The sequence below is a fragment of the Anopheles maculipalpis genome, chromosome 2RL (assembly GCF_943734695.1).
Source record: "Anopheles maculipalpis chromosome 2RL, idAnoMacuDA_375_x, whole genome shotgun sequence".
NCBI lineage: Eukaryota > Metazoa > Arthropoda > Insecta > Diptera > Culicidae > Anopheles > Anopheles maculipalpis.
This window is the reverse complement of record NC_064871.1, coordinates 604,623-629,171: the sequence shown is the minus strand read 5'-3', so window position 1 is coordinate 629,171 and position 24,549 is coordinate 604,623. Positions and strand designations below refer to the sequence as shown.

The window sequence follows — 24,549 nt, the reverse complement described above, 5'->3', positions numbered from 1 at the left end:
CATCCTGTGCGACGAGTACGTACGTTGACACCCATTTTACATCGCTTAACGAGAGTCAGCATAGGTAAAATGGCTGAGTTCAAATCAATAATGGGCCACTTTGCGTGGCGGTTGCGTTTTGCTGCCAGCCGGCGCTCCCTAACCTAATGGATAGCCTATTTGGAATAGCATATCGAGACAATGGATGCTCCTTGCTGCTCATACGTGTCAGGATGGCCTGACCGTTCCTTTCGACACCGGCAGATGTTGCGGCAAAGGCGGAAGAACTGCAACAAACTCATCGGTTTGTAGGATAAATGGCACTTAAGAGGTTGCGGGTCTTGAACGAGTTTCAACAAGGCATCGAGACAATTTCTGGCTGCGGACTGCAAATACCCACTCAGCACAGGAAGTATATTGAAGCGCGTTTGAATGCAAACCTGGAAAAGGTAAACGATGTAGAAGTTATAGATGCACTGGTGAAAACGAATCGTTACCAAGTGACGTCGTCGTACTGTAGTGGTGGATTGTAAGAAATCTGCAGTGGATGCTACTGGTGCAAAAGAAACATTATATTGGTACGGGAGTGTAAAGCAAAGCGGGAAAAATCGTGACTAGTTGGAAAATCCGAGTAAATCTGAGAAGAAAAGGAGCGCAAAACATGGAACATGGGATGCGTTTTGGCTAGTGCTTGCCTTTCGTGGATGTCAGTTCGGGAGATGAATGATTTTATTTTGCCTGCATTTTAAAGTGCTTTAAGTTGGGAAAGATTTGCCACCAACAAACGGCGCTGTTACTATGCTGGTAGCCAAAAAATGTGTTGATCACAAAAGTGCTTCTTGATTTACAACTGCCTCGAGTTTGGAAAAATGGAGGAAAATAAGATGAATCCTTTGTAGTGTTGGATTGAAGTCAACATACCGGCACTCCAATTGCCAGCCCCGGCAAGTGTTCACCGGGGGTTGAGAGGAGTTAAAAGGTTTGCACTGTAATTATAAGTTTCCTGGCTGTGTTTTTGTAACCGGATTGTTGACCACTCTAGTGAAATTGGTTCGGAAATTCATTGGCTTGCTCATGGCTAGCGGGTTTGTTTGTCTGGTTCCGAGGAAGACGCGCGTGGAATTTGGATGAAGATGATTGCCCTGCGGACGGCTCTGCTCGAGTTCTTAATGCGATATGTAAGCAAAAGTTAACTGGGCAGAGGCTTTCGATTAAGGGAATGATTATAAGATTAACTTTAATTCGATTAGCAACAGTCAGGCGGAGGTTTGATGGAAATGCGTTTTGATTAGATAAAAAATTCCCTCCAGTCCAACTTTCGGTAAGCAAATTACTGAATCAAACAAATTAAATCGAGTTTAGGAGTGGATTGCGGTAATAATTAATACAATCTAATAAAATTTACAATACTGAGTGTAACTAAAGCATCTAAGTGAGTGTAACTAAAGAAAAGTTACTGGGATTAAGTAGGTAAGGAAAGCCTTGTCTTTAAAAAGTATAATTCAAACGATCCTTGAAGCTCACTGTACATCATTCCAATACAGTCCTCGTGAGGTCAAGAAAGGATAATGAACAAATGGGACTGAACGCGTAAAAGAATTTTAATCAACGAATCAGATAAGCAGGACAAGGCGGAGGGTCTGTTCGGTATGTGCAATGGTTGAATTTTCTTTCAGCTGAAATGAATATGCATAAAAAGCGTGGTTCGGGGTTCGAGTTTTTCGTGCGAATTTTACACTGTTCGGATGAGGAGTGTCAGCATACCCGGAGAGATAAAAACGCTGTTTCGGAATGCGTCTTACCACACCTCTTTAATTTGATCCATTTTTTTTTGCATTACCAGCATACCGTTCTGGCCCATGGATTCGAAAAGGTTTTGTGTGGAGGATCGAGAGTGTAGAATAAATAATGATACTGTTCAAGCGGCGTACAAGGATCAAACGCATTGCGCAAAGCATTTACCCTCGGTTTGACGCGTAGTGACGAAGGAAATTAATTCTAATTTTCGCAGATTGACCGCCGAAAGGATGTGCGTTGCCGGTGGTAAGTGAGTTTTCCCTGAAGTGAAATTACCATGAAGAGCATGGGCGTGTTGCGGGTTTGCTGACGGACCCTCAAGTTCGGCTATCAGATTATTCTGGGACAGGTATAGCTCTGGAGGGATGGTTCTGGAGGGAATTTTGTCCATTCTCTTGGGTCGCGTCGGACATCGGTCGATTGTCCGAAGTGAAAGTAATTCAATTCGCTGACTCTAGTTGAAGCGTCTAGTCCACCGACCCCCGTTCGGGTACTGATTATCGGAAAAGTAGCTTCGGCAGAAATTTCATCCCTGGAGAGGTCAACCTGGAGAATGGATCAGTTTGCCAACGCCCTACGATAGACAAGCTGACTCGACACGCTGAATGGTTCCGGAACAGAGAAAACTCAACCGTATCGTACAAGGCATTCAGCCGGAAAACTGGGCTTCCACACTTGGTGAAACAAAGAAACTCGCTCGTTTCCACTTCGGGGACGGAAATAGATGGCGTACGGATCGTCAGGCCCAAGGTTGGCTGGATTGACCGGCTGAGTTGGTCGTATGCAAATCGAGTCTCCAAAACTCGACGATACCAACCCTTTGGGAATGGATATCGGCGAATGGAAGCTCGTACGGGAAGGTAAGGGAGACAGAGAAAGTGAGAGAGAAAGCTAACTAACAGAACTGAAGGCATGGGGTTGCGTGTGAAAGAGAATAACAAACTTTCGGAGGAAGGATTGCGGCGCGCTTAGTGTTCTGGTGGTGGTTTGTGCTTTTCCTATTTGCCGCCCAAAGGCATACGTAGAATGCGAATAGTGGTGGTTGAAGCACCCGGTAGATGAGAAGTGGCTTCCCATTCTGACAAGTTTTCCCGGTGCTGCCGGTCAGCACACGTTTGGACATATTCTTTCTGCCCATTCTCAGTGGAAGACATTGGCGTAACGTGCCTATAGAGGTCTCCGCCATGGCGAAGCATCTCAAGGGAGCAAGAACTAGAAGCGAGCACGGATGACAATCGTTTTTGGTGGATGGTTTTCGAAACAGTTTGGCGTTTGCTTGTATCGCCTAAATAGAATAGAACTACGTTCGGATAGAGGTGTGATAGCCGACTTAGCCGACTTAGATAGCGAGCACAAAACAAAGGTGTAGTACACGCTTATCTGTACTCATTAGCAACACAGTTTAATGCAATAGTGGGTTCTAATATTGTAAGAAACTGGTGTTTGCTTGTACTGTCATTATAAAAGTCTACATTTATTCAGTAAACTTTATGTGACAAAATGGAGGGAGTGTTGTTAAAATGTAATTAGTTTTGCAGCAAGGAATGGAGGAAAGTATCCCCAACATGCGAAATTAGATGCTGAATCGCTTCCGAAGTAAATGTCCTGTCCACCATCATGGTGTACTGAAATGGAAAGGTAATTTTTCCGTTCGCCTAAAACCAAATCGATCATCTCTTGGGTATTGAAGAACAGTTTTCGGATGCAAAATTTAAACGGGCCAGCAGGTTTATCGTTGTAAGCTCGAGGGTTAGCAGTCGAGCAGTCAGACGAGTAGGGAAAAATCATCCATGCTCTGCATTCACTTGAGGAACGAGATAAACCACAGCACGGTTCAGCACTTTCTGGAAAGGCGTAGGACTGCGGTAGCTATTGGTTAGTCAGAATTGGTTGCGGTTGGACTAACGTCCGGCTAAAATGCTTCAGGTCGGAAATGGGAAGAGTCGGTTGGGTTCGTCTAGTAATAGCCCACTGAACGGTTATGAACTTGCAGTCATGTCCGTTTACAGTGCTACTGTCATTCTGACAAATAAGTTCGCAACTGGGAATGTAATTAAGTGAATGATCACATTCAGCCTATACATCCGCAAGCAACGTATGCAAGTGTTTGGGACGATGGAACAGATCTTAAATATTTAACTCGTGACTAGTTACTGAAAACACATTACATATGTAATCGGCAAAATAACTAGTAATTGGGAAAAATTCGTAACTTATTATTTTTCTCTCTTGTTTACATTACATTGCAGATTGAAATATTGAGTCACACGCAGAAAATGCGAGGAAAAAATATAGCAGACGTCGGCGAGTATTCCGCTGTGATACTAAAAATTTCCTATCATTTTTTTAAATAATATGCCTTCCCCCTAAGTAAAAAGTAAAAAATCTAATCGTTGAAAATCCTGATGCAGTGTGGAATCCTCACAGCAACCAAATAAAAAGATAACCATCTTCATAACATGTCCTCGATAGTATAGTGGTCAGTATCCCCGCCTGTCACGCGGGAGACCGGGGTTCGATTCCCCGTCGGGGAGAAAAGTTTCTTTTTATTTTTTATGAAACCTACACATATTTTGCACTAATTTTAGTTTTTTTTCAGGTTTTTTAGAACTGGTTGTACTAATAAGCTATGTGATTCGTACCGAGAAGTGGGTTGTGAATTGTAAATCAATTTAGGTAAAAATCTTTCATCATGTGTGATAGTTTTTTAGATGACACTGGAAATTGAATTTCAATTCGTTGTTAGCGCTTTGTCCGATCATCCCGGAGCTTCATTTGCGCGCTAATTGGACAGATAAAAAAGGTGAAAGAAAATCGCTCCATTCGTTAGGTTAAATAGATGACTGAGCACGTTAAATTATTAAAACACGCTCTAACGAGCGATACCTTGAATCAACACTGGAAAGCCAATAAAAAACTCAACGAAATTTAATGGCATTAGAGGCCTGGCTGTACGATCCACTGGAAACGACCAGTGCGGAGCAGTGAACGGTAAAAGGATATGTCCCTATACCCGATAGCGAAATTCTAATATAGCAATATATCGAAACACTATCGAAAGGGTCTCTGTGGGATATACTTTTTTGTTCAGCCCGTGCAGCGCCGTAAAGCTTCGATGGTACCGTTCCAGGAGACATCATCCTTTCGGTTGCAGGAGCGCTAAAGTCACGTGACCAAAGTGCATACGCATGCGAACGCAAGTGGCAAGTGGTGAGAGGACTAGAAATCGATTAAAGTAATTTATTTGGAAATTAATTAAAATTCAACACTCGCGCTCAACTTGCGAGCTATTCACACGCCAATTCGCACCAGGAGGGATTTAGGGCTGGTACCGCGTCCATGCCCGCCCTTTCGTCCTGTTTCTTGTGGTAGATCCTATTGGACGGATCCGTTCCGTCGGAAGATGGGTTATGCATTGTTTCACCAGCCTGGTTCAGCAATGGCGGGAAGAATGAGTTTGATTTCGTTACAGTGAAACGGAGTGGAAGAATTTACTCTTAATACCCTTACACCCGTGGGTGACTAACGACGGAAAATTCATGAAGCGCGCTACAGTGGAACCGTTGGCGCCACACACTGACCAAATAGAACGACCACACCCACACTCGCGACGCGAAATGAGGTGGGTTTGGTGGTAGTATGCTGTGTGCTTCGAATGTGTAAAACCATTTGGCAATGTAAATTACTGACCATCGAGAGCAGTTGGTTGTTTTTGGTGCAGCTTTTTTCCGATGTCGCTACCTTTATTGGATAAAGCTTTTCGCCATTTACTGACACCCGGGTGCCGGATGCGATGGGACGAGAAGGATGGGACGTACAATTTGGGACGTTGGCGAATCATTGCGACCGCTCACGGTTGGAGTATTTGCATCGATTTTAGAACTGTGAATCGAATTATGTAAATGTCCAAATGGCTACGGCACGCACACTACAAAGTGGTATTTCGAACGCTGAATTCGGTTTTAATGAATGTTGTTTGGGTTAACTGTTTGTGGATGAGTTGCATCGATGTGACACCAAATTCGTCGACAGGAAATTCAGTTGGATTAAGAGTGGTGCTCGATGAGCGGTCGAAAGTTGAAATTTTAGCATAATTAAATACGAGTTTGATGGGTAGATTCGTGAACAAACCACAGGCTTTGTGTTTGAATCGTTTTGCAAACATCAAATTATTGAATCTTTAATCAACGTCCGTATAATTTTGTGCAGTAACACTGTGTAAACATTTTGTATTAAAGTAGTGGAAATGAAAACTGTTTATACGAGTAATTAAAGAAATCTGCTTATGCGGGGTGTAAAACTCGCACAATAACAAAACCACAAACACGTAATTATTGATCGAAGGAGGACTAAAAAAATCGATGAAATTTCCATTGAAGTAAAGCTCCCAGATTAGAGGTAATTGCAAAGCGGTTACCAGATTACAGGGGGGGGGGGGGGGGGTTGGTTACCGGATTGCTGGGGGTTTTTGTGGTCACTGTTTGTATGTATAAAAAACCATTGTTTTGATGCCTGATTCATATCATTAACAAGCAAAAGATCGAAAAGATGTATCGATCATTAATGCTGAGGTGCCTGAGCATTGCAAGCAGCAGTGGTCGTCTGGTTTAAATAAAGAAACAAAGCACAAAATGTTAGTTATATAATTTTAAAATAGAAGATAGATAGATAGAATCAATATTGTTTATTTTGTTCCTAAGTAACTTGCAAACATACACACACACGAAATAAATCACGGTTGACATTTGATACCGTCAACGTTGGGAAGGTCGGAAATAAATTCGTTCGGTTCATGTACAAGTTTCAGGGTTCCCAACAAATCAATTAGATCGAAACACCGCACATTGCTGTTCTGGATGCCAAAGTTGTAGAGACTTTTGTTGCGTGTCAGCTGCTTGGCGTTGACGAACGAGATTTTATTCCCATGCAGAAGCAACGTTTTGAGATATTTTAGCGGTACGAAGACAAGAAAGTTGAGCTGCTTGATCTCGTTGTACGAAAGATCAATTTCGTCGATTAGATCGTACTTGCGCATCGAGAAGGTACCGAACTCGATGTGATAGATGCTGTTGTGACGCAGGTTAATAAAGTTGAGCGACTGTAGCTCGGCAAAAATTCCGATAGGAATGTCAACTATATGGTTGTAGGAAAGATCGAGCGTTGTCAGCGAGTCGAGATCGTCAAAGATGTTGCGAGGCACTCCCTCGAACGAGAAATTCATTCGCGACATATTGAGATCGTGCAGTGCGCGAAGGTTGTGCAGGAAGTCAAAGTTTCTCAACTGAACATTACCGGACAGGTCCAGCGATTGGAGCGCCGTCCGATTGTCGAACGCATACTGACCAATGCCGATGAGCTTGTTGTTTCGTAGATTAATTTTGGAAGCGTGCATAAAAGCGTTGTTCTCGATTATGCTTATGTTGTTGTAGGACAGATCGAACTGCAGTGATTGATGATACAGCCCATGCTCTTCATAGCCGTGCGTCACAGCGATGGCGAATGTTCCCGATGCGATCTTTGCGATTGAGTTTCGGCTCAGGTCCAGGTAATTTAATCCTACTAATGGAGCGAACATACCCACCGGAATGGAGGTAATTCTATTATCGCTCATATTGAGATTCGATAGGCGTGTCATTTCGGAGAATATTCCAGTATCCAAGAGCTCCAGTTCCAGCTTCATGTCGGCCATGTCCAGAGTGCGCAGACCACTCAGCTTTGATAGAAAGGCAAAATCTTTCAGAGTTGGATTACCATTCAGATTGAGCTGCTGTAACTCTTCCGCGTACTCGAAGGCGTTTGGTGAAAACTCACGAAGCCGATTGTAGGACACATCTAGAACACGTATGGTGCTGAAGGTGTTTTCTTCGATTCGCACCAGATTGATCGCATCGGCTTTCACCATGTCAATGTACGGAATCGGAGGCAACGTGTGAATGTGGCAGTCGAAAAACTCGATGACACTTTGGTACCGTTCGTTTCGTATTTCTTTAAAGCGATCATCTTCAGTAGCAAAAATGTTTTTCAACAGGCACTTTTCATCAATCTCTTCACAACTCAGACGTATAATGGCTGCATTGGTCACTGAGGGAAACAAAACGCAAGCAACGCAGCTCGCTAGCAAAACGTACCACATCCGCGCCATCGTGCGATTAAACTGACGGGCAATTGAATACTGATTAAACACGAAACATTCTTAATAGGTCGTCACACACACACATTCAACTATCAGTAAGCAAAAAAGCATCAAGAAGATTGTTATGAAACCATCATGAGATGTAGATTACAATGCAAGTTTCTGAGCACTTGTTTCTTTCGTTTTCTCGGTTTTGTATAGCTTATTGACTGCAAACCGACTAACGTGACATAAAAGCACGTGGATTTAAGTGAAAATATGTTTTGAATTATGTGCTGTGTTAAAGTCATGCAATTAAATTGGAATTTTGTGTTGAAAACATGAACTTACCTGTTGATATTTATTTGCATTACAAAACTGACTATGTCCTTGTACAAAAATAACTCGCAAGCAGAGGAAAGTTATAGTTTTATATTCATTTTCGCTTTCATTTTATTTTTGTCTCATTTGTGCGCCATTCGTTAAACTTGTTACACATCTTCTTAGTTACAAATGTTTGCAAAACGGGTATGCATGGGTTGACTATCTTCGAAATCCTGCTAAAGCGAATCGGTTCGCTTGCCGCAGGGAACTTAGTATGTTCGTACTATTAGATTTATCCCAATTCTCTTTGTTTTCCAAAATTCGAGAGCTAGTTATACGTTTGATGCTTTCAACAGTTTGCTCCACTTTGTAGTAAACAATTTTGAACATATGTTTCCATTTCACGGACTGAAACTTTTTGTTTACGTCCTGGATTTGGGCTGCACACCATTCTGGCTTATTTTATTGATTATCTACGTATCTAAAAGATCCTTGCTTCTTGCTGTTCCACCACGAGTCGCGTTAATCGTACCTTGTTTATTGCTGTGCCTCTCTAACCTAGACACGGTCAGTAGCTAGCTCTGACGGGTTGAGTTTTGTTGTTAAACTGATGGCAAAAACTTTTCCTCAGTTACCAGCACTCTGGAAGCGTTGCTGAGTCAATGAAGAACTGTCCTAACTTTATTACTTCATGACAGTTTTTGTCGTACCGTTATTCTCACGTTCTTTTTGTTCGACGCATTCTATTTTCCTGTAGCATGTTGTTCACAATTTAGATGGAGGCAAAAATGAGTCTTCTTAAATACCAGTTTCGATGTTGGTGCTTCACGCATGTTAGGATACGATTGTTGTTCCTTCCAATAGTGGGAATCGTGCCAAAACGGCTTTTTTCTCAAACACGTAACGTTATTTACGTTAGCATCAGTTCTGTAGAGAGCCATTTTGTTGCTCTTTACTCTAACTGACGCATCTGTACAGTTTGGTCTGCGTAATGCAAGAAGTGTACAGAAAACATTCTATTCGTAACGAATTTTTAGCGCTTTCTTTCCATAAATTTCCAAACAAATAGCCATCTGTTTATCTGGTCGGAGTGTGTCGATCTACTCGAGCTCGATGAGTGAGCCAACAGAGGAACAGAGCCCATAGTTTTGGCGTTGAGCGACTTTTGGTTGGCAAGCATGAACCGAAAAGTGACACACCAAGTTGTTTTCAACTTTCACTACGCCCGTTGCCTTGCTCGCCATTATCAGGTTTTGCTAAGGATACGCGAATTTTATCTCGAGAGCATCAAACACGATATTCAGAGCTATTAGAGCAAAACTTTCGACAGTAATTTATGTACCATTTAGCAAAAGGGTTTGTCGTGAGTAATGTAGATTTTTCACTATTGTACTGCTCTGTTCCATCTCTACGCTATTGAACGTTTGCGTGCCCTTGCGACGTAGGGAAGGGGATCTAATCGATCGATGGATGTCTTGGTTTTAATGTCAAGAATCTTCAATGACTTATGTAATGTTTTGTTGGTTTCTTCATCGCATTCTCTCATTATTTCGTCTGATATGTCACCATTTGTTTTACAGAAGGAAAAATCTCATATAAGATTGACGCAACAACTTCTTCCCTCAAAAGAAAACGAAACCCAAAAGCGCTAAATTGTTTTTTCCCATTCTGAGTGGAAATGACGTTTTTTGTTGGTTAGCAAATGTTTAAAAGTTCTCTTTCATGACTGTTAAAAAACGGTACAACAAGTTGTTCTATGCGTAGTTTTGCTTTTCTCTCGCTCTTTTGAATTAAAACTCAATCTCAATTTACCGCATAAATCGCTTTGTAGAGTATCCCTATACTTAATAATTTTTATGTGGATTTTCTTCAAGGTTCTATTAAACTTGCTATGTTTTTTGTTTGTACAAATAGTGTTTATACTCTACACGAGATTTATGTACAAGTTTTACGCTGTACAAATTAGATAATTGAATTAACTAACTGTTTTGCCACAGTAACTGGCATTATTTAAATTACGCGAGTCTGAGTGCATGTGAAATGTAAATTTCATCGAAAACAGGTGACTTGCAGACAATTTCAATTTACATGGAATGGCTTGCTTGTGTCTGCTAAGGATAAAACAAAATTAAGCGAACCTGTAATGGCTTCAGGTCTGCATCCGCGAAGAATACCGTTTATGGAAGGAGCACCACAATAGACCAACAAAATTGTTGTGGAAAAACTTGAGCTTCAACTGTTGGTGGGGCTGAAATTCTTTCTAAATGAAATTATTGGTTTTTCAGAATTTAATACGTTTGGAACGCTTGATGGAATAAGAATGCTACCGTTCAAATAGCACAAAAGAAGCGTAGTAGGATAAAAGGCAAATGAAACCGTAGAAAAGGCATGATAAATTAAACAATTAATCAATGAGCATTAGTGGAAATAGTAAAGTGGAACGTATTACATGATGTAATGGTGCTATGGTCATTTGTTTACGGGGTTGAATATTTCATTCACATGTACGTACACTCGCGGGCACTCAAAACACTCACTGTACAGTGACGAAAACAGGAATCAAACAAGTTGAAACACCTAGGTGGATTTACTACGTCAGCCGAAATTCCTTCCACCGGATACTGTGATGATAGAAGAGCAAAATGGTCGAGAGAACGAACGCGACCAAACTAGGCCCGGACAGGATGGTGGAGATGCCGTGATGCATAGCCGCGGGATGTTCTCCTGGAACGAAGGGGAACGAGAGGAATTTTTTCACTAGCAGAGTGAAATCACAGTGGTAGAATGGGTGCCCTGTGCGAGGTGAGACTGAAAAATGCCAAATGACGCCCACCTCGGGAGAACACTTACCATTCAGTATGTGCACCCGCACGGAGGCCGGATTAGCGTTCGAGGGCTCGCAGGTATATAGACCGGAGTCGCTCGCGATGGCCTTCTGCACCAGCAGCCGGCTTGTTGTGAGGATGCCCTTCTCGGTGACGAGCGAAATGCCTCCCCTGGGCGAGTCGAAATTAATGTCCTGCAAAAGAAAACGTCGGTAAACAGTGAGCGAGAAGTTTCGACAAACGGTTATCGGATGAATGAAAATTCGCCCGAGAGTGCTCCATCCCCCCTCCCGAAGGACCCTGAAGGAGGACCTCTAACGAGATAGTGAGAGTACTTACATCGCGATTGTGCTTCCATACGACGGCCGGTGGTGGCTCGGGAGCGTACTTCACGATGCAGGTGAGATTTATCGTTGAGCCTTTATTGATAAATAAATCAGGTCCACCGTTAATCTCTGTCACTGGTTCTTAAAGGAAGAAGTGTTGGCCAGTGGCATAGTGGGTATTGGTTGGCCGGTAGTTGTAGGTGCCAGGTTCAATGATGGAACGTTTGCGTAGGAAATTCGTTCGGTTTGATGAACGCACAATCACCCCAATCAGGCAAACGACGACGAAATTGACAGATTGTACGGGAGTCAGTAAGGAAAGCGGAAAGAGCAAAAGAAAATAAGGAAGTTTATTAAACATACATTTACCATCGACAGGGTGTGCAGGAGTATCGGGAAAAAAGAAGGACAGGTAGCAGGCGGAAAGCGAGCAAAGGGCTGGTTGTTGAGAAAATTCGACAGCTCCAGCGGTGAAATGACTTGCTATTCTGTTGCAGAGCAACCTTCTTTACGAGGCCAAAAGGCAACTCAATGGCGGTGGGAAATTAGGGCGCGGACTGTCGTAAAAGTATCATAAACGTAACGCCGTTAAATTGTGCCTTCGTGACATGATGGCTGCCCCGGAACGTAGAAGGAAGGAAATTTGTGACATGTTTTTCGCACTTTGTTAAACAATGCTACGTTGCTGGGAGAGGGTCGGGCGATCGCCATTACAATCGTGGGGCAAATTATTAGGCAAATGAACAATCAATTTTGGCATGCGGCCTGTAGCGTGTATGTTTGTGGCAACAAGTAGGTCGAGTGACGGGCGATTAAAATTAATGCGCATACGTACGATGGGTGTGTTAACACGATGGAGACGCCCGGTAGCGCACTTGAAAGCGTTCATGCAATATGTTGTGGTAGTTATGCTGAAATGTTTTTTGAATGTTGAGCATTTGGAATGGAGAAGTCTTTTACCGGTGGTTTATTGAAAATCATAACCATTGATAGACTGTTGCTTTGTAACTAAGCAGCACTGCACGGAACAGTATTAAGACGGTTGATGTGAAATTATGGTAGTAAAATCGAAAATAATAAATCCTGGCATTTGTTCCATCCTCGATTGTTGGTAAGGCTTTATTGGGTTCGTATTGATACGTATGTAAAACTCGTTACTTACTTGTCAATGGCATAATTTCAGCTAAGGAAACATAAGTTCTATTGCTATTACACTGAATCTCGGACAACGTGAATGAGCGAGTCAACAGTTGAAGTTTATTTCTTCTCGTCCGTATTGGGTCACAAATCGTGAATCGTGTGTGGTTAAGGCAGCTATAAAAGCAACAGTACAACACCGTGGGTGAAGACTTGTGCGGTATATTTGGTTTGGAAGGAAGGATTTCGGGAAGACGTGAGAAAGCACCGATTGCGACCACGAGCTGGCGGGTGGCGACGTAACGTTGGGAAGGAGGTTTATAAAAATACACTCAATCCCCGTGGGCTCGAATACGAGAACTGTCAGCTGCTCATAATATTGTACATGTTCTACATATTTCATAACATCCGGAAACCGTATGTTTTCAACGAGCGTTGTACCGGGTTGCCGCACCCGCAGTTCCGCAATGCGATGGTTCCGGTTCCGGTGTACTGATTTGTCGATGGTGCTCGGGTATGGTTTCGCTTGCTTGTTGGCAGCAAAGTCTGCACGTGGCGAATCTTTCGTTCGTTCGGTCTGCCTGCCCAGCGAGCAAACGGCAGCTGGGAATTGGGTTCCAAAGCATTCTGTTGGTGCTCGACGGGGGGAAGCATATTAGAAGGAATGCTTTTAATGTTGCTCTTACCATTTTGGCGGCTTCCCGGTTGTGGACGAGCGTGGAAAACAGATTCTGACCTCCTCGGGCCGATACATATGTTTCGGAACAGAAATCAGAAACCCGTCGACGACCGTCTGCTAGGGGTTGTATTTCTTTATTTGTATATCAAACGTAGCTAACCAGCCGGTGAGCATTTCGTGGCATTAGGAATTCGTTGGCTGTGTTCACAGTACGAAGCAGACCGGTGGGAGGAGAATCGAATGTTTCAGCAAGCTTGAAATTAGCCAAGCAGAACGAGTGCAAAATGAATTTAAGTTGCCCAAAAACAGCATATTAAAGCGATCAATGATGGGCTGCATCTTGCCAAGGAATTTTTCCTCGTTTTTTTTAAGCCCGCGTTGTTGGAGCGGTAAGCGAAAAGGCAAAAAATGAAACACCGTTCACCAGACCAAGTCAACCATCCCGCGCAAAGGCTACAAAACAATGTTGAAGTCAAAAAGTTTTGCCGTGCTTTTTCCTGTATTGCAATTTTCCGCGCCAAACGGCGCCTTCGGAATGATAGTAGTTTTGCTCTTGCATTCTGCTGATGCAGCGCAGGTTTGGTGGGGAAAACAGCGGAAGCAAAGGTAGGCACGGGATGGCAAAAAGCATTGCGGAAAGTATCGAAAACCAGTGCTAAAAGCTCTTGCTTCCCGTAGGCAAGCGAACAGCGTGTCCGGCAGCTGCTCTTTGGCAGGCAAGCCGAGTCGGAGAAAAAGGCGAGTAATTGGAAATAGTTTGGTGGAACGACTGTCGAGTCGAGCTCACTGACGGTCGGAACTCGGAGCGGGTGAGGGCAGAACGCAGGGAAAGGGAACAATTTCCAAGGTGTTACGTAATACTCACCCACTATCGTGAGATACACAAAGTGTCCTATAGGTGGTGTGGTCGATATTTGACACTCGTAAATGCCGGAGTCCTTGCGTTGGGCGTACCGAATCCTGAGGGTCCACTCTTCCGTGTGTGGCGAATGCATGGCCTCGAAACGCTGATCGGAGGTGTATGTGTAGCGGCCGACAGTGAGCAGGTGAATGTCTCGATGTCGCACCCAGGAAACCTGCAACGTCGAGTGAGAGAGAAAGAGAGAGAGAGAGAGAGAGAGAGAAGGCGAGAGAAGATGAGCCACAGATCGAAATCGCAACCGAACGAACCTGCGAGTCGGATCGAATCGGTAAGTTTTGTATGTTTTGCTTTTGCAGGAAAAGTTCTACGCGCTTATTTTTCTGCAACGACTTTGCAACGACAGCCAGTGCATGGTTTTTTCGTGTGAGTGAACCTCGTAAAAGGGGCTGGGGGGAATCGATTTGAGCTGTCGTTGTTCATATTCTGAAATCCTTTGCCGAACGATAGAAGGGTACGATCTTTTGGGCTGTATATCAGTGCTGCGAAAACTGTGTTGAATTTGAGGTCAGCTAGTGCATTGAGCAGAGGGAATTTTTAACGAAGACGATCCAATTATGTTCTGATCCAAGATTGTACAATACGATAAGAATAAAGTTATGTGAACAGTTAGCTTTGAAAATAATGTAATCTTAAGTTGTTTTCGCACTCGACTATGCCACACTATCACTAGTTGTAGGAAAGAATCCTGGTTCTGGTTTTGGAAATAAGTACAATAATGAAATTAAATGATTTATGTGCCTGGCTCACAGAGTGTTGCTTGTAAGTAAAATATGGTTTATATTTTAAAGTAAACCATATGAATGAAACAACGTAGTAATGCAGCATACTTGTAGCCGAATAAGTCATGTACGCTATCCTTGTCTCGTGACCAGCCAACCGAGTGGGCATTACCGGGGCCAGTCGGTGGTGTGTATACAATCAAGGAACTGCAAAACATTGACATCTCTCATCCTCAATTCACCACCATGGTAAGCAGTCTTTTGAAAACATCCACTCCACAGACGGCTGGCGACGGTGCAGCCACGGTGGATGAGTCTTTAAGAGGCAACAAAAGTGTTTTCACGGTATCCACGAACCATGCGAAGCTATTCAGAAATCTCGGCAACATATCGTTATTACCCGTGCCATTTTCACTTTGGCGGCTCGCGAAGCAAATTCCCGCGCTATACAAGTGGCCGGATGGCGGCCGTGTTATTTTTTCTCATTACGTGTGTTAGACGATGAATTACGGTAAAATGAACTGGTGCTGTTGGCATTTGTGTGTGATTGGCAAAGCGTGGCTCGTATGTTGACGCCATGAACGCCAACATTCACTCATAAAAAGGCTGGAACAAAGCCTTACTACAACAATAACAATAATAATAACAGTAATGGTTGTGATGATAATAAGTGGGTAATTTTTGTTCCCATCGACATCGGCACTTGAACTCGGGAGCACAAGCTATCGTGCGGTCGGGAAGTACTGCGAACTCGTGTGAATAGAAGAAGCCGATTGATGCGTCCGACACCGGTCGCTCCCGTGTTGCATTTCGTCAGCAACGATGTGTACCGTTGGACTGCTCCTCAACCCATAGGCCGATCTGTGTTTGGATTTACATGATACTTTCGCGTAGGTATAAGCGATGGTGATAAAAATAAAGCAATACTTGCAGGGTTGTGTTGTAGAACTCGGTAAGGAAAAGGAGTTCCGCATCAAACGAAAAATTTATTAGCTTTTTGTTTGTTTCAGCTGTGAGTGAATCGATATCCACGGGGTGAATGATGTGTGCTTTATGTGAGTGCAGTGAACGGTGCTGAAATCATGCGCAAGTAACAAATGAGAAAAGTTTCTTTGCTCAGCAAACTTTCTAGTTAATTACCAGATAAATGAATTTATTTCGTAATACACAGCGAAAAAAAACGGTAGAACGTTTGATAAACATACGCGTATAATGGTATGCAATTATAATGGTGAGAGTGCAGTGGGTTTTAAATTGGTTAGAGTGAAAGTTCGAGTATTTTCAGCATGGGCGAATTGATTTTTAGCTCGAGTTTCACGAACCACACCCTTGTGGGTAGCATAGAATATTCTTTAGATCTTAAACAAATGGATTGTGTGCTTTGCTACCAAAAACAGAGAAAAATGCATCAGTAGTTAAGCCAGTCACACCTAGAGGCATGTTGCAAAGCATGACACACAACAGAGCAGCATGGAATGTTGCCCGGTTTTTTTTTTCTATTTCTTGCACTAGAATAGAAGTAGAATTTCCGTAGGCAGCAGTATACAGAAGCTGGACGATGCCATGCAAGTCTTGTGACAGTTACTTGCTGATGTGCGCTTATGATGATTATCCGTTTCGGTGCGTTTAGTTTGTGCACTAGCTTTGGATGTTTGTGTATGACCGTTGTTGTGTAGAGTTAGAATACAGGAAAATAAGAAGCAAGTTTTTTTTTCTGAGCTTCGAAGCAGTCGTTGGCATTAACCCATTAGGTGAGATTTGAGCAGATTCCACTGAATAGAAACGGAGATGACGATAATTATCATCCGGCCTAATCCTGCTTCAAATTCCAAACGGAACTCTTGCCCTCTTGAAAACCCGACAAGGAAAAAAAACTCCATGTCAATGGTTCGTACCATTGCAAGAGATTAAGCAATCTTTCTGAAAGAGCCGCGAGTGTTCAGTGTTTGGTCGTACAGGAGCGAAAAGGACTCGTCATTGAGCATGTTTGGGTGGATCGTTCAAGCGAGATTGCGATTAGCACCGTAATCCCGGACATTGACGGAATGGTACGATCCGGCGCTAATTAGCTCGGACGGCTAAAATGCTTAAGGTCGGATGCTTTTTACGGTAAGATTCCTCCCTTTTGTTTTGTTCGAGTAGTTTGGTAGCATCAGCAGGGGTGGCATTTTAACCTGGTTGGGGCGCAGATAGGCGAAAATTATGAGCCGCTAGAAGAAATAGGAAAATATGATTTGATGAAGAATTCAGCAGCTTACCGTTCGATTGCCGAGGTTTTTCACCTTGCAGTTCAGCAGGACTGTCTTGCCGACCAATCCGGTGATGTTGGTTGGAACGGAGGTATCAAAATAAGGCCCAGTTCCTGGCGTTGGCCACTCCTGGAGAAATTCGGTGCGAAATTTTCTCGAACCACCGGCGAGCTCAGCTGTGCGAAAAAAAGGTAGAAAAAAAAGACGAAAACGCATAGAATTAGTCATAATGCTTAGTTAGTGACGAAGTTAGTCTATGTTTTAAGTCACTTGACGAAACTTTAAAAGTTCAAAGTCGGGCTCTTAAAGCGCTGGGAGCAGTTTTGCTTTGCAACGAACATTCCCAGAAGAAGATCGCTGCTAACAAATTGAAACATTAAACTTTGTTTCTGTTTATTTCGTCGAGCTTCTTCCACCTGCAGCCGGTGCTTGTATGGAATTTGTGCCCACGTATGTCAAGCACCCGCGCGTCAGTTGCGAGCTTACGTCGATAATTATACGAGAAGTGGAATTTAAATATTAACAAGTACTGTCCCACTTTGGCTGGCGAGGCCAGGCCAGGCTATTCTGCAACCACACAAGCCATCGGGAAGGTAGTCTTAAAGCGTACGCGTACGCGTTTTTCCTCGTGCGTTGCTGAGCTAAGAATAAATGAAATGACAAGCGTGTGACAGGGATTATTCCACCCAGTGCTTGTGTTGTAAAAGCTTGGCCCCGAGATATCCCACGGTTGCAGAGTGTGTTGAGTAGAGGAAGTGCTCAAAAATGTTGTATTCACATTTGAATTCTTTGTAGGGGTAGTGTAAAACAGATGGAGCGCAAGGAAATGGGTGAAGTGTTGTTGTATGCAAAACTCCCTTTTCCGTGAAAGTGGAGAAGGCTATTGAGGGTGTAAAATTGTCGATTGGTTGTGGCAAATTGAGCACTAAATTATGTGATACAACACTAAATGATCTGGCCTGCGAATCGAAATACTAGATTCGTTTAGAGATTATTTATATTAAACGTACGAGATTAGGTTATGGAAAAAAATGAATTTTGTAAGGTGTGCTGTTGGGCCGTTCTTCTTGCCTAGAGAATCGAGCGTTGTCAACGGGTGTGAAGGGTTTGACATTACTAGGATTTCGGAGTGACAACAGAATCCAATCCCGGGGCTTTCTGTGAAACAGTCTGCACCCCCAAAGGTAACCGTAAAACAAAGGTTTCATGTTGCGCAGACAGCTGTTGCAAGAGACAGAATGAGAAAAGTCCCCCGGGATGTCATGGGTCGTTGAAAAAAAAAAACGAACTCTCTCGTCTCTTGTTGCACGAACAAAAACAGAGGCAACCGACGCGAAATGAATACCTTTTTCGAGTGTGTATTCATGACCATGTCAGCGGAATGATTGATCTGATTTGGCTTTCAATTACCGTGCAACGTGATTTCTTTCGAGGTCTCTGGTTTGGATGCTGCTGTTGTTATTATTATTATTATTGTTATTTGTTTGCCCTGTCCACCACTCACTGATCTCATCTGCGCCATGCATTGTATCGCATTTTTTACTCGCATTTTCGTCGCGCGAACGAGGGAAGGACGGAAAATGGAAATAATGGTTAAACGAATATGTTTGTTATAATTATCGCAAACAGCGAAGCGACGGCGCTCAAAAGGCATCCATCATGCGCGATACATAATGCCATTCATCCATTGCACGCTTGTTAGGCTTTTACAGGATTTGAGGGCATGTTTTTGTATCGTAGCGCGCTTTCAGAGTCACGAGATTAACATTAAATGAATGAACCGTGCTACAGTCGACGACCAATCGCACACTCGATGAGATTAAAACTCAGATAAAGTTTGCTAAAGGGATGGAGCATTTGCAAAAAGCATTAATGGTGTACATGAACACGAGAGAGCACTTGAGCATTGGCACGATGGAGGCGCCTGGTAGTGTGGACGGGCCCGGGTAGGTTCGGTAATTGGAAAATCTTTCATTCCGGCATTTGGAGCAGAATTTGACTTTCACCGAATGTCCATTGGATGCTGGAGGCATGTGCAGGTAGTATTTGTTTGTTGTATTTTAATCTCTACAGGCACAGAAATCCTCTCCAGTAGGAGCAGTAGTGCATTTTAATCGTGCTGAGCAGTAGCAGTTTACTCCCCACTATCGATGAAGCACTGAATACAAACTTGTGTCTACTTTTTAATCAGCTTGAGTGTGCAGCAACGTACACATAATGTAAATACCTGATATCCTTTCAATTACTGTAAGTAGGTCACATAGAAGGACATAGAAGCAGTGTGCGAACGCTATTGACGAGCAAACTCTGGAATGAAACAATTCGATTCTGCTTTACTTTCGTTGAATGAAATCCGACCGTAAAATTTGAAACTTTAAGTTAGTGTATCTTTGTACACACAGGCAGTTGTTTCGACGGGGATGATTGTTTCCTGTCTGATTGTAAGTCCATATCGATCCGAGTGTCTTTCAGTACCAAACGAGAGCACGCACAAACTCTCGCATGCTTTAAATAATAAGCGATCGGTGCTAACTGTTTGGCCTCTTGTTTGTATTGATGCTTTTTGCATTAATCAGATCGAGAAACGACAAAGAGGATAATGTGTTATTTACATAAATTCGATTTAATCTGGCTGGTAGTAAATTCGTTAGCTTTTCATACACAAAATATGTGCTACGTGAACGAGGTGTGTTGGTGACAAAAGCAAGGGAAAACGAGAATATTATACGTCCATGGGTATTTCTATAGACACCTCACATGGCTATGTGAGGGTGTGAAATTGATAATTTATCTGGTGATTGTTTCAATCCCCGCGAATCAAACAGAAAGCATAAATAATTTTCCGGATAGGAAATGGTTTTAAGTATTGCGTACATTTATGAATAAGGTAGGATAACGAGAGAGTTTATCAGAATTTCTACGGACATGTTATGAAATATATTTTTTCAACAAGTGAAACGAGTCTGTAGTGAAGTGCCATAGCCATAATATTTCTGTCATCAATGAATAAAACTTTTACACGTATGCAATCGCAAACCCGAAACCCAAGATCCTGTCGATAGAAAACTAAAGTTGGTTTTGCCTTTGACAGTAATCGTATTCGACGCGTACGAAGGGTGAATGCTGGCGAGTTCTTCATTTCCTATGCGATGCTATAATTCTATTCATTTCCTTTGCCATCAGAACGGAGCGATTCTTGCTTTTGGCAATTGAAAGCCGTGCAGCTGACATAAAAATTGGTTATAAAATTGAAACGGAAATAAGCTACATTGTTGTGCTTCCTGCTATAGTAGTGATGTGGGCAGGGTTACAAACTGTAGTGTGAGGCCAGGCAGATGAGCAGCTGATGTAGGCGAGGTGGAATGTGAATGGATGTTTTTGCAAATGAAGATTTGTAAACCGACGTCCATTGTTGTCATGGTTCGTAGAAAGGAAGGCCAAAAATACAATGCAAACATCCAGCATGAATACATTGGAAAGCTTTACCCGATCTGGGGGGTGCTGTTTTTTAGAGTTCAGATTATTTCTATGGGAGTAAAAATGTCCGCAAAGATGGGTTGTGGATCGATTTGAACAGAATCGAGGTTTATTGGAAGAGTGCCAGCGTAAATGAAATAGAACGCGGAAAAGAAAATGTTCGAATCGTACATGGGTCGTGATTCTGCTGCTGTTAAGTATAAAACATTTAGGATAAGCAATCGATCAATTTCATCTGTTGATGGATGACTTCCATGGGCTTTAGGTTGTTTCGTGATTAATATGTATGCACTTAACTTCTATCTTAGCATTCGTCGAAGCAGGAGGGAACGGATAAGGGTGCAGAAAAGCAAAGAGCTACGGTGCTCAGAAAGCAATTAATGTCAGTTGGACAGTATAATTATGAGTCAACCGTTGTATCCAGATGTAACGCTTCCGGGCCAATTTCCGACGTGAAATTCTTAGCAGCGTTGCGTGCTGTCTTGCTGCTAGCTTAGATAACTCTTTTGCAAAGCACACTGTAAGGTTGTTTATTTGCCAAGGACAGCAAGGCAAAAATTTGTTCATGAATGGTTATCAGCGTGTAGGAAATATGCTTTGATCTTACAAGTGTCAGCGGCACATGTGTATACAAAGATACCTGCATGCCGAGAGGTGACCCTAATTAGATGTTCATTAGTATAATTACAGTCACAGTCGATGTTTGTAGTAAAGATTTAATAATATAAATTGCCTGAAACAAACAATGGTTACACGGAGAAACGGAAGTGTACCATATTGGATGAACTTTCCTTTACAACAAATCATTTACGACACAACGTGGAATTCTAGTGTGTGGAATGTTTGAGCAAAGCAGCTTTTCCCATTAAAGCGAGAACGATTTAAATCATCTGCCTTAACCATTGATGTACCTTTCAAAAGAAGGAATTATTTTTTATTCCAGAAAGTTTTATTTTCCTTAAATCAGAAAAAGTTCAATGAAAAAGGGAGAGTAGATAAAGGATAGCTGGAGTTAGGAAGGCGTAGAATAATCATTTAAAAGCAGTATTTATACTTCATCAGGTTGTAGAAGAATATTTGCGATATAAGTTCTTCTTAATTTATTATTCAGTGTGACCATAAGCGACGTTATAAACAGGTGAATAAGCAAGGGTGCAAAAATACCGAATGTATGCAAGAATTGAATATTTAAAGATGGTACGCTGGATTTCAGATATACAGATACTGTGAGTGCATGTAACAACAAGTGAAACCCTTTGGTGCCATGGTGAAAACAGACTGAGGAAATCTCTCTGAACCTCTCTTTGTAGACTACGGTAGTGGTTCATTGTGTGAAGGATCGCATCAAAAACGTCGTATCGTGTTTGCTGTTGTACGACTTTTTTGCTAACAATGCGCGTCGTCAACGATCCCGTCGAGTGAAAAGGCTTTAGCTCTCAACTGTAATGGCTTTGGCAAAAAGCGAAGATTTACTACTGAGCACGCTGAGCACGCGAAGATTATGACAACGCTCTGTATCGAGAGGTTGAGTGCAGTGTGCGCTTTAGTGTTCACAGACTTTGAGGATTGTAGTGAAGACGCATATCTCATTTGATGTTATTTCAAAGAAACGCAAAACTAGTGTGCTGTAGTACTATCTACTAATGGTAGTTATCGCTTGAAAGAGCAGTGTCCTGTTTACGGTAGAATGACTGTTCATGGTAAGATTCTGTTGTTATTTGATGACAAAAAGTAATGCCGGCAAAAAGTGACAATAATTGATTTATACGACTTGCCGTTTCGCCATGCATCAGATTGTGGAGTTACGCGACGTTGGAGAATATCCTGCATCCAGGAAAGGAAAGTATTGAATGTGTACCATGTTTGATTGCACAATTCTTCTGGGAGCAGTCACAGCAGTGAATTCGGCAGCATAAAGAGGCCAATACTGTCTAGGACATTTATAAATTTCTTTTAGAGTTTCCGAATCGGATTTGGCAGACAGCATGTTTTGGAAGTCGAGTAGATTGGCTCTGATGCAGCGATGTCGATTTGAATTTATTGCAGTTTGCTAATGGAAGTTCTGCAATCAAGTAAAACCCACCGTTGCTATCTGTTCTGAATGGTGCTATGAGGGGTAAAAAACATCTTACACATGATGTGTGTAGTTGAAATCCATGTACAGTAGAAAGGGGTTGGCAGTGAAAATCTGTGCAACATCCATTAATACCAAATGTGGCTGACAACGGGTTCCGTTTTCAGAAGGGATAAGTCAAAACGATAGCCTGCAGTGAGAAAGAGTGTTTCTCTCATTTCTTATGGAACACACTCGTAAAATCTGTTTTGTATCGGGCAGTAGAGAATCGTTAGCAATTTTGGCTAGGGATTTCACACGATCCATTTAACACGACATTCAAACAGATTTTAATGGGTATGGCGTGCACACCACTACTCCGAAAGCAATTCCCGACTATTTTCCGCTGTTTCTTTTTGCAACACGTAAATGAGAAGCTTTGATAAGGTGATTAGCACATGTTTATTGATGTTTTGTTGGACTCTTTCATACACGTTATCACACTGCAGCATCTCTCTGCTGTGAACTTAAGGAGGCTGAGGAACAAACATCTTGCTTTAAAAATTGCTCCTAATTTGCTTCTTTTTCAAGGTTTAATGGAAAGTCTCAAGTTTTTAAAATGAAATGCTCTAATGGTCTTAGCCATTTAGGTGAAGGGTCTTTTCCTAATCGGTTTCATGGTTCATTGGCCATTTGAAGAAAGATCCCAGATTAGTTAAAAAAAGGAGCGACCCTGCTGATGATCGTTTGTCGATTGCTTGTGTATCTGTGTACTTGGAGCGGAGAGGGTTTCGTGTATTTTGTGAATTGAAAAAGGATTGAGAAGGCAAGGAAGGCACAACAAGAAAGGCAGTCGAAGCAGACAATCAAATAATGCCAGGGGTCGGCGGACGATTCATGCTTAACCTCGGTGCGTGCAGTATCGCATCGTTTTTGCAAGTGCGTGAGCGCCAACAGCGAGTTTAGGCTGGTAACATTTTTAATAGCGATTGGCACGACACGCACTCAAAATAAACGATACGGCAATAATCATAATCATATACAAATTCACCCCAAATCCCGAAGGGCGGGTGTGTGGTGGGTAATATGAGGTAGTAGGAGGGTATTGTGAAGGCGGTTTGCCCTTTCTTTGAACTCGGTTTCATTTTATGGAGGTTTGCACTAGATAGGGCGTAGGTCGTTGACGATCTAAACAGAGAGAGGCAGACAAAGATAGATACTCTATAGAGTCGGTGGGAAAGAGATATAATGTGTGTAGATATTGGTAAGATAGCATAATAGAGGATTTTTTCTCTTTTAGAGAGAACGAATAATAATGAGCGAATTTGGGTGAAGTTTGGGGCATTTTAGAAAACAAGGAGAAACGTTCACAAGCAAATGGAGGCGCCTGGTAGATGGTGACGGGGGGTATGATGCGGGACATTGAATGTGTATAGAGACGCTTCCCAAGCTCTGTGCTCTGTGTTGACTATAAACAGTTAAAACAAGGGAGATGGTGGGTTTAAACGTAAACAAACCTAACATATAATTGTTTGACAGACGCAAACCACTTCACTCCATGCGCTAACAATCGATTCAATTCTGATCCTCAAATGTAGCGTTGATCGGTCTCTTTTTTAATTAAACTGTACTCTCTTTCTCCTCATGATTTTATTAAAAAACACCGCCAATCGGTAAAAACAAACACAAACTAGTATGTGAGCTATGGTTAATTATACTACAGCCCGTTCTGGATCCTTCCTCCTACCTCAAGGTAATGTTACATCTTTGCAAGCTATAGTTGATCTCCTTATTTCACATAAAACGTTCTTTATGAAACGCCAACGAAACTTAGAAATAACTGATATGACCGGAATGACCTAGCAGGTTGAAAAGCCAAAAAGAAAGGGCGTTCGGCGTACAGAGAGACGATGTTCTTAGGAAAAGTTATACTTTTTCTTCTTCTAAATA

General features: G+C 42.4%; 3 protein-coding genes and 1 non-coding gene across 7 annotated transcripts in view; 1 reads left to right on the top strand and 3 right to left on the bottom strand.

Moving 5' to 3' along the window:
- LOC126559853 (pre-mRNA-splicing factor 38) overlaps window positions 1–19,243 on the bottom strand; it is a 90,240-nt gene extending 70,997 nt beyond the window's left edge. The window contains exon 1 of the mRNA XM_050216025.1: window positions 19,240–19,243. The gene's annotated coding sequence lies outside the window, so the exon portion shown is untranslated. The remainder of the gene's footprint in view (window positions 1–19,239) is intronic.
- Trnad-guc (transfer RNA aspartic acid (anticodon GUC)) lies at window positions 4,239–4,310 on the top strand. The gene has a single exon. It is a non-coding gene; the product is annotated as a tRNA-Asp (tRNA).
- On the bottom strand, window positions 6,509–7,918 carry LOC126557927 (leucine-rich repeat-containing protein 15-like). The gene has a single exon (XM_050213842.1). It carries the CDS (start codon window positions 7,916–7,918, stop codon window positions 6,509–6,511), a length of 1,410 nt encoding a protein of 469 aa, XP_050069799.1.
- Window positions 10,707–24,549, bottom strand: part of LOC126558629 (zwei Ig domain protein zig-8-like) — a 43,649-nt gene continuing 29,806 nt past the window's right edge. For 2 of the 4 annotated variants that reach the window (XM_050214673.1, XM_050214677.1), the window contains 5 exons: window positions 17,079–17,245; window positions 14,045–14,255; window positions 11,377–11,504; window positions 11,063–11,231; window positions 10,707–10,936 (listed from right to left, as the gene is read on the bottom strand). In XM_050214673.1, the coding sequence (XP_050070630.1) occupies window positions 10,803–10,936; window positions 11,063–11,231; window positions 11,377–11,504; window positions 14,045–14,255; window positions 17,079–17,245 (809 nt within the window). In that variant the 3' untranslated portion in view covers window positions 10,707–10,802. The remainder of the gene's footprint in view (window positions 10,937–11,062; window positions 11,232–11,376; window positions 11,505–14,044; window positions 14,256–17,078; window positions 17,246–24,549) is intronic. The other 2 variants (XM_050214674.1, XM_050214675.1) reach the window with 2 other exon arrangements.

What these genes read in the sequence shown, in the direction of transcription:
- LOC126557927 (XM_050213842.1), bottom strand. Translation starts at nt 7,918, where the DNA reads ATGGCGCGGATGTGGTACGTTTTGCTAGCGAGCTGCGTTGCTTGCGTT.